The following is a 12,916-nucleotide window of genomic DNA, read 5'->3' as shown; positions in this document are numbered from 1 at the left end:
GTCACGTGCCGCCGATGTCAACTGCTGCAACGTACACCGCGAAAGGGCAAGGCCAGGCCGCACGCATGCGGCCAGGTCTTTCGTTCGCTTTTCCAGCCTTGAGGGGATGCACGGAGTCATCATCATCATCATCATCAGCCTATCTACGCCCAGTGCAGGGCAAAGGCCTCTCCCATTATTCTGCAATTACCTCGGTCATGTGCCAACTGTGACCGATTTATCCCCGCAATCTTGATCTCATCTGCCCATCTAACTTTCTGCCGCCCCCTGCAACGCTTGCCTTCTCTAGGGATCGACTCTGTTACCCTTAATGACCAGCGGTTATCTTGCCTTCGCATTACATGCCCTGCCCACGTCCATTTCTTTTTCTTAATCTCTACTAATATGTCCTTAACACGTGTTTTTTCCCTGACCCACTGCGCTCTCTTCTTGTCCCTTAATGTTACACCTATCATTTTCCGCTCCATTGCACGCTGAGTCGTTCTCAATTTAAGTTGAACCCTCTTAGTTAGCCTCCAGGTTTCTGCCCCGTAGGTAAGTACCGGTAAGATGCAGCTGTCATACACTTTCTTCTTCAGCGACAATGGTAGGCTGCTATTCATTATCTGAGAATGTCTGCCATATGCACCCCACCTCATTCTTATCCTTCTAAATATCTCTGCCTCATGGTTGGGATCTGGGGTCACAACTTGGCCTGAGTAGATATATTCGCTTACCACTTCCACTGCCTCGCCACCTATCTCAAACCGCTGTGCTGTCCTGAGGTTATTGATCATTACTTTAGTTTTCTGCATATTAATTTTCAGGCCCACGGTTCTACTCTGTTCGTCCAGTGTGGAAAGCATGCTTTGCAATTCGTCCCCCGAGTTACTTAGCAAGGCAACGTCATCAGCAAATCTGAGGTTACTGAGGTATTCTCCATTAACCCTTACTCCCACCTCTTCCCAATCCAACGTTCTGAATACTTCTTGTAAACATGCTGTGAATAACATTGGAGAGATTGTGTCTCCTTGTCTGCACCCTTCATTATAGGTGTTTTACTGCTCTCCTTATGGAGGATGATGGTAGCTGTGGACCCATTGTAGATATCCTCTAGTATTCTTACATAATGCTCATCTACCCCCTGGTTCCGTAATGCCTGAATGACTGGTAGGGTCGACCGACTCAAATGCTTTCTCATAATCTATGAAGGCTATATATAGGGGTTCAGTATACTCAGCGCACTTCTCTATCACCTGATTGATCGTGTGAATATGGTCCATTGTTGAATAACCTTTACGGAACCCTGCTTGTTCTTTAGGTTGACTGAAATCTAAGGTTGCAGAAATTCTGTTAGCGATTACCTTGGTAAGTACCTTGTAGACGACTGACAGTAAGCTGATCGGCCTGTAATTTTTCAAGTGCTTCATGTCGCCTTTCTTATGGATTAGGATGATGTTCGCGTTCTTCCAAGATTCCGGTACACTTGCGGTATTGAGCATTGCGTATACAGGTTTGCCAGTTTTTCAAGTACATTTTCTCCGCCATCCTTCAACAGGTCTGCTGTTATCTGATCCTCACGAGGTGCTTTGCCCCCTTTCATTTCTTTCATAGCCTTCCTTATTTCTTCGGTCGTTACTGGTGGGATGTCTATCTCCTCTGGACTACTGTCTCGTTCGGCATTATCCTGGATGTCCCGGCTACTGTACAGGTTGCACGGAGTCAACAAAGACAAAAAAGCCAAAAGAGCTTGCCCGTAGCAGATGGTAGTCTGGGGAGCGCAATAGCGGAAGTACGTCACCGCTGAGGAGCGCAGCATCATGGGAGGGAAGGCTCGCGCGCCGTCAACAGATTAAAGGAGGAGGAAATGCGGCGCGACGATAATGCGCGGTTTTTGATTTACGATTTCTCAGCTAATACTCATCGCTTTAACAAAATTCTTGCGGGAGGAAATTGCTAATACATTGCTTTATTTGGTTACAAGTACATCCATGCATCGGCGGAAGGCATTTCAAGACCCCTCTAAGTTGTAACCGAATATAGAGACGAATCTGGCGCTAGCGTCTATGCGGCTCACATCAAGGCCGTCTGTGTCGTGATGGACCGCCATTATATCATGCGCTCGCCTTAGTTTCATCACTGGCTTGGATTGAAACATTTTAGTGACCGCAGATTTAAACAAAATGCCACAAAAACGCGAAGAATAGTGTGCAGTTATCTAAGTGGAAAATAAAAACAGGCTGTTTTAAAGCTAAGGAAAAAGGAAGTAAAGCGTATTTTTGCCGGAACGTTTCTGCCTGCTATTCCGCAGGCCAAGGTTGTAGTTACGAACAATGTTAATATTTGGGGGAGAAACTCATTAGAGACTCTGATTTTATTAATTTTACCGTTATTTCAAATAAGTTGTTTGAAGAGTTCCGAAAGTTCTTTTAGCGTGCCTATTAAAACGTTGCCTTCGTGGTGAGCCGGTGCACCAACCGCCAGCTACTTTTACGAGGAAAAAAGAAAACGTGGCGTTGAACAGCCGTGGACGATGACAAGATAGGACGCATACAAGCGCCCGTATCTGTCCTATGTTGTCTTCGTCGAAGTACGTTTTGTTTCTTCTTTTCGTCGGCTACAAATTTCGCGGAGGCATATTACCCGCTCAGTCATACGTCCTTGGACTGCGGCATGAGCATCGTCAGGTGCGATCACGCACTGCCTGCTGTTTCCCCGAACACTGCTACCACAGAACAGGGAGGATTTCGGCTTCCTTGTAGCTCATAAACGTGTTAATGCATAGCGAAGAAAGCAAATCCCAAAAACCGCTTAAGAATCCAATTGTCATGCAAGCCCAAGCCAAAGGGGGGTCTTCCCATGAACTTCCACGACGACATGGCTTACGAGGCGCAATTTCCTCTCTAGTATACTTACTAAGAAACTCTATGCGTGGACGGGTGTTCCCTCTTTTCAACAAGGCCGAAGCCCTGTCCACACAGCATGAGCAGTGGGCGCTCTCCTGGAGGACCGCGCGTGGCTTCAGCTGCGGTGGCCTCCGTGCAGGGCAGACCTGAACCCCATCGAGAATGTCTGCGGAATAATGAAAATGCACCTCGCCAAAACAAATGACTGCGGCAGCACGGCTGACGAGCTGTGGAATGCAATTGCAGAGGAATGGGAACGCCTTCGCTCCCGTCCAGAAATTGTAAATTCTCCTTACGAATCGCTTCCCCCACGCATTCGCGAGGTAATAGGCAACGACGGCAAATTTGCACACACCTAATCGGCTTGTAGCAAACCACTCGATGTATCGCCTATTTATGAAGCGAATGAACCATCCCAGTTGTTTTCAGGGCTTGATATCAACTGCATGTTCGTCACATAACAACCAGCACAAGTTCTTTATCACATACGTCCTTCAACGTCAGTTTTCTGTAGTCAGTGAGATGACAATAAAAGGAGCGCCCGACAACATATCGCAAAGATGAACGGCGCCGTTGCGCACTTAAGCGCGTACCACACGCTATCGGCCGCTGTGAAAAATCATGCCGCTCGCTCGGAGCACCGCGCACCGCCCCGCCGGGTGCCACATCCAAGAGAAACTAAGCACTGTGGCCGAGATCGAGAAAACTGACATGCATTTACTGGACTTGGACATGCATGCGCCCTCAGCTATCTCGACAGCAGGTGATCGGCCGGAAGGCGTCGCGCCGATATTTATCGAGCACCGCTCCCTTGGTCTGGTTTATTTTGTGACCGACAGTACGTACTTCCCAGAATTATGCTACCACAACTATACCACCGCTCCTTATACCCACCTGTTGATGCACTTCCTCTCGACAAAAAATATGGAAGATCGCACAAGTGTTGTTTTGTTCAAAGTGTCGGAGGCTTGACTTTTTCTTGTGAACCATGTGTATGCCCTGATGTATGCGCATTGTAGGTTCCCCAGGCCACTTCGTCTCAACTACTCAGTTTTGAGCCTCATAATTCGTGGACAGGTGGGAAATTGTGAGCACGCAACCTTAACAGTGGAAAGCCGTAGCTTTGGCTTGCCCAGCAGCAGGAGAATTAAACGACGGAGCAAGCACGGGCAAATATAGCATGGTGTCCTCACCTGTAATATTGGTTCTTTACAGTGCCTCAGTTCCAGGCGCACTCTTTCCGACCCCCCCCTCTACCACGTGCCCCTCTCAGGGAATCACTACTGAAGAGCAAAATTAATCTTCAGTTCAGCCACGAATGCCGGTAACACCGATCGGAGTATCCGGGCCCCTTGCAAGAAAGATTAATAAATAAAGTTGGCTGGGATGCTTAGCACGTTCGAAGACTGTGAAGGCGAATGCCTCGTTGGACCTTCTGTTGTTCTGCTGTTAAACTTTCTGTCGAACGTTCGTATTGCTCTCGTCGGGCCACTGCCGCAGCTTCATTCTTCGCCGCTCCCTTTCGGTGGCGTTTACGACAAGAGGCATTTCGGGCCTCTTCTGCCGTAGCGTACTTCCCCCCCGCGACCTGGATTTCATGCGTCCTCACCCATAGCAATGTGTAATGAAACTCTGCGCCCACGCGGCGGCGTATGTAAGGCGCGTCTAGCCGCCTCTTCCTCCCTTTCCCTGCACACTCCACTGTGAGCACTTTGCCCTTCCCCTCAAGTCTACGACTGCGCTGCATCGGCCTTTCGTAATACATTCCTCCGGCGCTGCTGTTTCCCTTTCCCAAAGTGTGCTCCGAATTTCTGTACAGCACAACGCGGCCTCCATGGAGGGATGTAAGGCCTGAAAATGTCCATCAGCGACTAGCGGCTACACTTGGCTGTCAAGCCGTGTTCTTTCCTCGGGCGGCCCAACATTCCCGTTTGCAGCGGTGCACTGCCCCGTGCCCTCGCATCGCGCATGCACCTATTCTCCGTGAAACATGCAACTTCGACTAAGAAAAACTTGTAATTGGGCTCGAACAGGCCGTGTTAAAATTTTTCTCCAGTTAGTGGTTGGCCACACGGGCGAGGTAACCGACCCTTTTCATCCAGCGGCCACTACCAGTCTATCTTGGAGGAAGCAGTTTGTTATGCTCTAGTCTATTGCACCTCTGATGCAGTATCAAAGAATTGTATTCACTTTCTGTGGTTGCCAATTTCCCGGAGTGACTTCACGTGCCGGTGTGTAAAAATGGGGGGCATTCATTAATACCACATTTGAGGGAAGAACGTGAGTCTTACCTGCCGCGCTGGCTCAGCGACCCTAAGCGTCGCCCTGCTGAGCCCATAGGGACGCCGCTGCAGGGGATGCTTTTCTGTTGGAGGGGACAAGGGCTCCCAAGTGTCGAGATTTCGGCGTACTTTGTTACCCCCGGGGTGGTCAGAATTCATCCGGGAGAGCCCTCCGCTACGGCACTCCTCGTCGATACGAGGCGTACACGAAACATTTGACAAAGTGTACCGTTGTGCGAGTATCTTGTTGAGTTTGAAAATGTCAGGACATACGTGACAAAACCTTCAGGAATGGCTGCCGTTAACTGTGTTTCCCGTGTTTTTCAGCCCGAGAAGCTGGCCCAGAGCCTTTTGTTGTTTGTCAAAGGATTGGGATTCCGTGAGTGCTTTTTCTCTTCCTTGCTTGACTACTTTGCACTAACTAAAGCGACCTGTGCGGCTGCTTCATTGCAAATGTGCGCTAAGAGTAATAAAACGCTCTTGAACGACCAGTACACTTTCTTATGCAGCCAGTTCAGTAGCAGCCATTTATTTTAGCTGCTCTCGCCCTGTGCTTGTAGCTTTGCTTGTTTTGTGGCGCGAGTCAGCACAGCTGAATATAAAACGTACTCCCATTAGCAGTGTTCTCAGTCGTACACGGCACAGCGAATACAACGAAACGCACAAGGCAATACGTAAACCACCAATAAGCCGTCGTAGCATAACCAACACGCGCACCACTTCGTAAGCGTACAGGACGCTTGAGGAAAAAAACTAAATCGGACTGGATTTTCGTATCATCCAGAACTTTTACACAGATGCTCTGAAGTGCGGAACAGAATAAATAAATTAAACGCCTGCAAGATCTACCGCCTTTTTTTAAAGTAGTGGGGATGGCACTATGACAAAAATTACCAACAGTTATCCAGCTGTTTTCATTCTCACAGAATGTGAAAACCTCATGCGACAAGCGCGAAAGAAATGGAAGCAGCACCATGGCGATCGCTTTTATTCCGACATTCTGAGTGAACTAGCTCAACGCAGTTGGATTATAGGGACCGGGCAGCCGTTGCATGGCACCACCGTCACTTCAGCTAACAGCGCCGCCCGTGGCGAACCGCTCGTCAGTGGAATGCCGGTGGCGGTCAGCGCGCCGTAGTTGTGCCCGGCTTTCTGTCGTTCTGCTGCGGTGCGGCTTGCAAAGCGTAAATAACCACAGGAACTTTTTCAGATGAGTGAATCTCGAAAGTAATGGCGACCTTTGCGAGGCATGCCATGTGCATGATTTATGCCCTTACTCAGTAATTGCAAGTCGCAGACGACGCTCTATGCGCTAAGCTGGAAGTCGAGCTTGAAGGGCAATTTCGTTCCTTCGCGCAATTTCATGCAGTATATTTCCTTTCGTCCAGTTTGGCTCATCGATGAATACATTGCAGCTAAATGCTCCTGTAAAGCGGCATTGGCAGCCGATCCAAGTATGTTGCGGCGCAGGCCTTTGGCTTTTGATGAGAAACGACATCGTGCACGAGCGAAAGACATAGTTGGGGTACCTTCTAAAATTTACCCGAAAACAAAAACGCTGACGGAAGACGCTACCTAACTTTATTACTTGCGTAGAACCGTATTTAATGTCACAGAAATACGTTTACAACCGCCATGGGGAATTGCTTCCAGAATAAATACCACATGACACTAGAACTTATTGCTTGTCGTGGAAAGGCATTACTTTACTCCTGTAATAAAACTTGCAATGCTTGCTGGCTAGTTGGTTATGGTTTGTCAAAACGCAATTACTGTGTGGCTAAATGACTAGAGACAGGAGGGAGCCAAAAACCTGCCCTCAGTTTCACAACTGAATGGCGCGGTCGCGTTTCACCACAGGCTGCCACCTATGCTTGAAAAATCATGAACTTCGTCTAACGACGACGATGGTTTAACGCATAGCTTTCTCGTGAGGGTTTGCTTGGTTGCCGTTTGGACTTTGCTCGCAGACTGTTCGGACCTTGGGCTTTAAATTCGACCCACACGCAGTTTGGTCTTTTTATCGCAGCGGTTCTGATTTTGACCCTTCCCCATATTTCGCAACAATGAATGGGTGATTTTTCTGTTTAATTTTTCCTATCGATGCACCCCTCTCTAATCCAAACTGCTTCCAGCGTGTGGGAAATGTGTCTGTAAGACTCGGGTTTGACGCAGCTCTATTTGAGGGTCGCACGTTTCTGATTTCTTTACGATGCATTATACACGGTTTGCGATGAGGTACTCGGCAAAGAATGTGAAAAACGCAGGCTGACGTTAATACTCCAATACATTTTTTAACGCCGTGGCCGTCTATCGGCGCCAGCCTTTATTCCACACAGGTGGTAAAATAGGGAGAGGAGGGGGGAGGTTTTGTTGCTTCGGATGTTGGGTGGTTGAATTACTTTGGCTCATGATAAAATGACCACTACAAACGCGGGAGTTCCGTTTCAGCTGTCAGGCTCCCCTGCTGTCACTCATAGAAACAGAAGGCACAAAGCTCACGGTTACAGCAAGAAAGTGTAAACTGCCGCGACGTTTTCACGGCCACACGGTTATCGAACTCGTACGTAAGTGCCTTTCTCCTCAAAGCACACGTATCGAGGTATCTCGCCTTTAAGGGTGTTGTAGAAACCGTAGTCACTGGAACCAGTGAAAATAATTTAAATTTGTAGAAATGAATACTAGTACTAACAGTTTTATTTGTACTCAAATCGGGGGGAGCCAAGCAAAAAGCTCATGTCGACAAGGCCCATTCCCAACCTTAGAAGCGTCGGACTAGTTTACGTAGCCATCAGTTCATCTAAGAACGCAACACATATCCGTAGACTTCGTTCCACCGCCCATATACGCTCACAACACCACCTAGCATTAAAATCACCGAAGCAAACGCGACAAAAACAACTGAAGGCTGCGTAGTCCAATGCGCTGGTCCATTCCAGTAACGAGGGGAACGCCGAGTAGTGGCGCCACCCGTCCAGATGTCCGGTCCCCATAGCTTCTGCCTAGCAGGCAAACATGGAGCTTTGTTTTGCTCCTTTTGAACCTGGCGAGGCTTCTGGCACGGCTTCGGGAAGCGGTGCTTTCGTGCTGAAAGCTGCGTTGCTGCCGACGGCGGTGAATGCTTCTACGGTAACGAAGTCGCCTGACAGGCCGACGCACTGCACGCGACGGGAGAGCGTGGAATGGACGGAATTCCTTTGGATGGAAGTAGCACTAGCAGTGACTTCATTGAAGCAGTGCAAATAACTGTGTAGAGCCACATTCGTGGTTTGCCTGTGTGGCACACGTTTCATATTTCCTGCTCAACAGTTGTTTGCGTACTTTTTTGCATCGCTGAACCCCTTGAACATGTAGTCGTTTAAATGTTTCAATCGATTTAATAGTTTTATTGTGAATTTATTTATTACCAATCGTATTATTCAGTGCAAGAGCAAGTAGCAAGCGCCCATTGACAAAAAAAGTTGGCAGTTACTATGGAAACGCCTTCGACCGGCGCGCGCTGCACGTGTTAGTCAGCAAATGTGTATACCTGTTGCGCGGATTGATTGAAATTTTTTTATTAAGGCAGGAAGACCAGAGGTCCGAGCGTGCTTAAGGAAAATGAAAGAGGGGAATGAAAGCCTATCACTACAGCACTTGCTCACACTGAGGTCTCGATGATGTCCATTAGCACAGACAATCGTAGGCCAAGATCTTAATTGTGTCCATTGCTTAGTAATCACAGCCCGAGAGTCACCGATTGCGCTGTCATACCAGTCGTGGTAAGCCGCTCATTAGCGATTACGTTGCTATTTGCGCGAGTAAGGACATCTCTAGTAGAGCTGGGTCGGGTTGAGGGTTCGGGGCGGTGAAAGTACGGTGGCGATTGAAAGTTGGACATGTCCAGACCAAGTGGCGGAGGTCGGCTTGAGTGAGAACGAGGACATCGGGAAGGAAGGTGAGGCGTGTACCATTTACGAACTGTTTCTGGTGTGAAGGCAGTGTTTGTGATAAATTTGTTGAAGATCTGGCCACTACGTGGTAAGGGCGGAAGCTTTCTTAGGTAGCCTGTAGGAGTAAGATTTTGTAGTAAAATGGACAGTTGGGCTAGTTGTTGATACATCGTTAAGTAGCGCTTGAAACGGGACGACAGCAGAGAACGACAGAGAAACGGAACGACAGCGCCGTCGTGTGTGTCTTCTCTGCTGTCATCCCGTTCCAAGCGCTACTTAACGATGTAAGATGTTTTCGTCGTATGCGTCTATTCACTTTGTAGCGATGAATCCGCAACGATGGAGGTGGTGTAGGCAAACGGGACGGTGCCTCGGCAGTGACCAGCGGAGTTTGAGTTAATGTACAGTCGGCCAAATATTCAACTAGCGTGCGCGAGCGGCAACTTTTCATGCGTCAGCGGCGTATGACGAAAGCCAACTTGCAAACAGGTCGAGATTAGGTGCACGCTCAGAAACCGCGCTCAGTTGGGCCCATCGTCTGCTAGGCTGTTGCTTCGTAAGAGCGTCATGAGACAGAAAAATCGCCGCTCGCGCACTCTAGTTAAAGATTTGGCCGTCTGTAGACTCCTGTGTGGCCGATGGGCCGACTGGTTACCCGTCGAGTTCGGCTCGTGGCCAGGTACCCAGTCAAAGCGGACAGTGATGTGGTTCCGTTGCAGAATTTTCACTTGATAGAGAATTTCATGCACAATGGGGTTAGTGGTTGTGTGGGAGCGAAGTGTCTGTATGGTCTCTTAAGAGTCCGTGATGAATCGAAGCGATGGTGGGGAGCTGTAGCAGTGTCATACAGGAGGGATGGTACATCGGCGTTCAAAGCGGAAATATGCATGTTGTGGGAAATTTGCGTTCGCCCCATGCAATGAATGAAATCCTTTGGTGGGTCAGCGGCCGCTTGAAGGATGCCTGTGCTTAGGCCTCTTCGATAATTGCTGAGACAGGTGGAAGGGGGACCGACTGCTCCAAACTGTGGATGGAGGTGTGCCGAGGCAATCCGCTGACCACACGAACAGTGGCCTTATGTAGTTCCTGTATGGTATTCGTGGGAGTTTTATTGAGGTCGTAAGCCAGTTCCCCGTAAGTGTGGGTGCTCACTGTGACGGCCTGGCTAACGTCTGGGTGGCGGCTTGAGTTGCTCCTCCATTTTTGATAGGGAGACGCCGAATGTTTTGAAGGGTGCCCTTCCACTTGTTCTTCAGGCGCTGTAGCCACGTGTAAGCGCTATTTTTCGTGGCATCAGGCAGTGCTAGCAACATTACGTGGTCTGTTGAGGGGATTATCGCGTGGTCTGAAATTGCCATTCAAATGCCGGGAAGGGGCGCAGGTGGAGTAGTAACGGAGGCGGAGCGAGCGTAAGCCCCAACTCGGACAGTGATTACTCTATACTGTGCGCAACCGCTTGAAGTTCGATTATTTGATCTTACAGAGAAGAAAAGTCAGCTGCCTCTTTCTAGGTAATATCGCCCGCATAAATGGTGAAGCGGGCCGCGGTTTCACTCTCGAGCCGGCGCGCTAACGGTCAAACACGCGTTCCCTCTAGATTCTGCACACGACATGAACGGCACAGACACAAACAACACTCTTTCCAGAGTTCGTGAGCGGTCCGTAGTAGCGGCGCACGCTGAGTCCGAGAGAGGGGAGAGAGGAGGTCTCCGCAGCGGCTTCCGCGTCCTTAGGACAAGTTGAAGCCTGCCTCGTCTGCCAACGCCGGTTTGAATCACGCCGATAGCGAGGCGCCAGAGATCCAGACGTAGCAGCTTGCTTGAATCCGTCGGCTGCAAGTGTGAGTCACCGACAGGGGGGCCTGCTTTAAAGGCGCACGTAGTGGAGGCTTCGCCACAAAGCCGAGGAGTGTTGGAAAAAGCACAGCGGCGGGCTGATTCGTAACGCAATCCAGGTTTGGTCTCGGCTGCTAGGGTAGGCCTGGGCCAGTTCCTCAAGGATAACCGCCTGGCTAACATTTTCAAATGCCTTACGGAGATCGATGGCCATGACGAGGTCTGGATCTCATCTGCGGTAATGAGGCCTGTTCATGATCCTGCGTAATAACCGCCGAAGTTGGGTCGAAAACCAGTCTGAGCAGGATAAAAGTAAGGTCACACATATTCAAGGTAGTGGATGTTGCGAATATTGATAAGCCTTTCGATCATTTTGAGAATCCAGGTGTTCATGAGATAGGGCGCAAATTGGGAAGGTTGTTGGTCGGCTTCTTTGGCTTTGGTATGGGGAAAATGAGTGTACGCTTTAAATGGTTCCGAACGAGGAATTGTTCCTATGAAGAATGAATTTTAATGATTAGGTGGGGCCGCGCCTCGGGAGGCTGATTACAGAGGTGCTTCCAGGTAACGTTGTCGTATTCGGAGGCATATTGTGGTCGGCCCAACCTGATAGCCATGCAGAATTCCGCCGCAGTGAACGGAGAGTCTAACTCGAAATCAGGATTGTCGGTGGGGATAATGGGCAATGGTGGTGGAGGCAGCGAAGAAACCGCAGGGAAAAATGTTGCAGTGAGCTGTTTCTCCACATCACTTGCTGCTGCCGTTACCGTGAGGGTCAGGAACAGTGGCTTGCGGCCCTTGCTTTACCCGGTCAACTTGCGATGCAGTTTCCATAGACCTGAGAGCCCTCGCTCGTGACTGAGATCGCTGCACATTGTCACCCAGTAGTTCTGATTTAGTTGTCGCTGATAATCTGAAATCAGACGATATCTCCGGCGGATTCGTTGTAAATCTCCGTGCCTTTTTCCTTTATCCCGGTACGTGCGAGCAAGCTCGTGCACCATTCTCCAGAGGTTTGCCAGATTAATGTCCATATGCCGACAGTCGTCACGGCATTAGTATCTTGCGCTTGTGCACATGAAGTAGAAATCAAGTTGCAAAATTTGTCTACCGATGCCGGTGGATTGGAGGTTAGTATAATGTGTCGAAATTCGTTCCAGTCAGCCCTGGTCGCTGCTTTGGCTGATCTCAAGGTCTTGCTCATTAACCAGCTGAGAATGACTTGGCGGTCGCTGACCCAGGTAGTTGTACATGGAGTCTACGCTTAAACACGTCCGCCAGTCGCCCACGTGAGGCCAGGCGAAGAGTCGCGTTGAGCTGCGTGAAGGCCGATGCGAGTATTTGCGTCTGGGTGGTTATTAAGATGAAGACTTGCTGTTTCTGCAGCATACTCTAAGGCCTTACGCCTAGGGTGAGTTCTGTTGTACGCCCATAAGGCGTTGGGGGCGTTGACGTCACCACCCAGCAAAATAGGGGTTCCTGGAAATCGGGACGTTATAGATGTAACCATGAGAAGGAAGCAGTGGTGGTGGAAGAGGTAGTCGGCTTGTAATAGGTGGTGGACACAGTAATTGGTTTTTCCCAAGGCAGGCGCGTATGTACTGCCACTACTTCGTGGTCCGTTGGGGAGAATTTAGGGGTGTGCATTTGTTGATTTCCCAGAGATGAACGGACCAAGACGGCGACATATCCAGGTGGCGGCATTATCCGATGAGTCAGAGTGGTTGGTGGAGGGGGGGGGGGGTCGATGGGTTTAAATGAGTGATATATCATAGAATTTGAGGAGTGCTGAGTGTTTCTTGCAGTAAAACGTAAAGTGGTTGGATTGGGCTAATCCTCTGCTTTAGAATAAGTTGCTGGTGGGAGTAGCTGCGGCAGTTCCATTGCAACGCTGTCGGTGACCCGTTCATTGTGACTGGTTGTTACGCCGAACGGATACTTTGCACGGCGGTTCCTTAGAGTTGTGTCTCGATGTAAACTTG

At 49.4% G+C, this 12,916-nt stretch overlaps 1 protein-coding gene across 7 annotated transcripts in view; it reads left to right on the top strand.

The window, feature by feature from the left end:
• LOC144156332 (uncharacterized protein ZK1073.1) overlaps positions 1-12,916 on the top strand; it is a 282,683-nt gene that overhangs the window by 264,018 nt on the left and 5,749 nt on the right. For all 7 annotated transcript variants that reach the window (XM_077688317.1, XM_077688319.1, XM_077688318.1 and 4 more), the window contains one exon: positions 5,495-5,546. In XM_077688317.1, coding sequence (XP_077544443.1) covers positions 5,495-5,546 — 52 coding nt within the window. The remainder of the gene's footprint in view (positions 1-5,494; positions 5,547-12,916) is intronic.

Source organism: Haemaphysalis longicornis, unplaced genomic scaffold, assembly GCF_048455015.1.
Source record: "Haemaphysalis longicornis isolate Haplotype H1 unplaced genomic scaffold, Haemaphysalis longicornis Haplotype H1 scaffold_1, whole genome shotgun sequence".
Taxonomy (NCBI): domain Eukaryota; kingdom Metazoa; phylum Arthropoda; class Arachnida; order Ixodida; family Ixodidae; genus Haemaphysalis; species Haemaphysalis longicornis.
The sequence above is the reverse complement of the archived record's forward strand: the minus strand, read 5'-3'. Positions and strand labels throughout refer to the sequence as shown.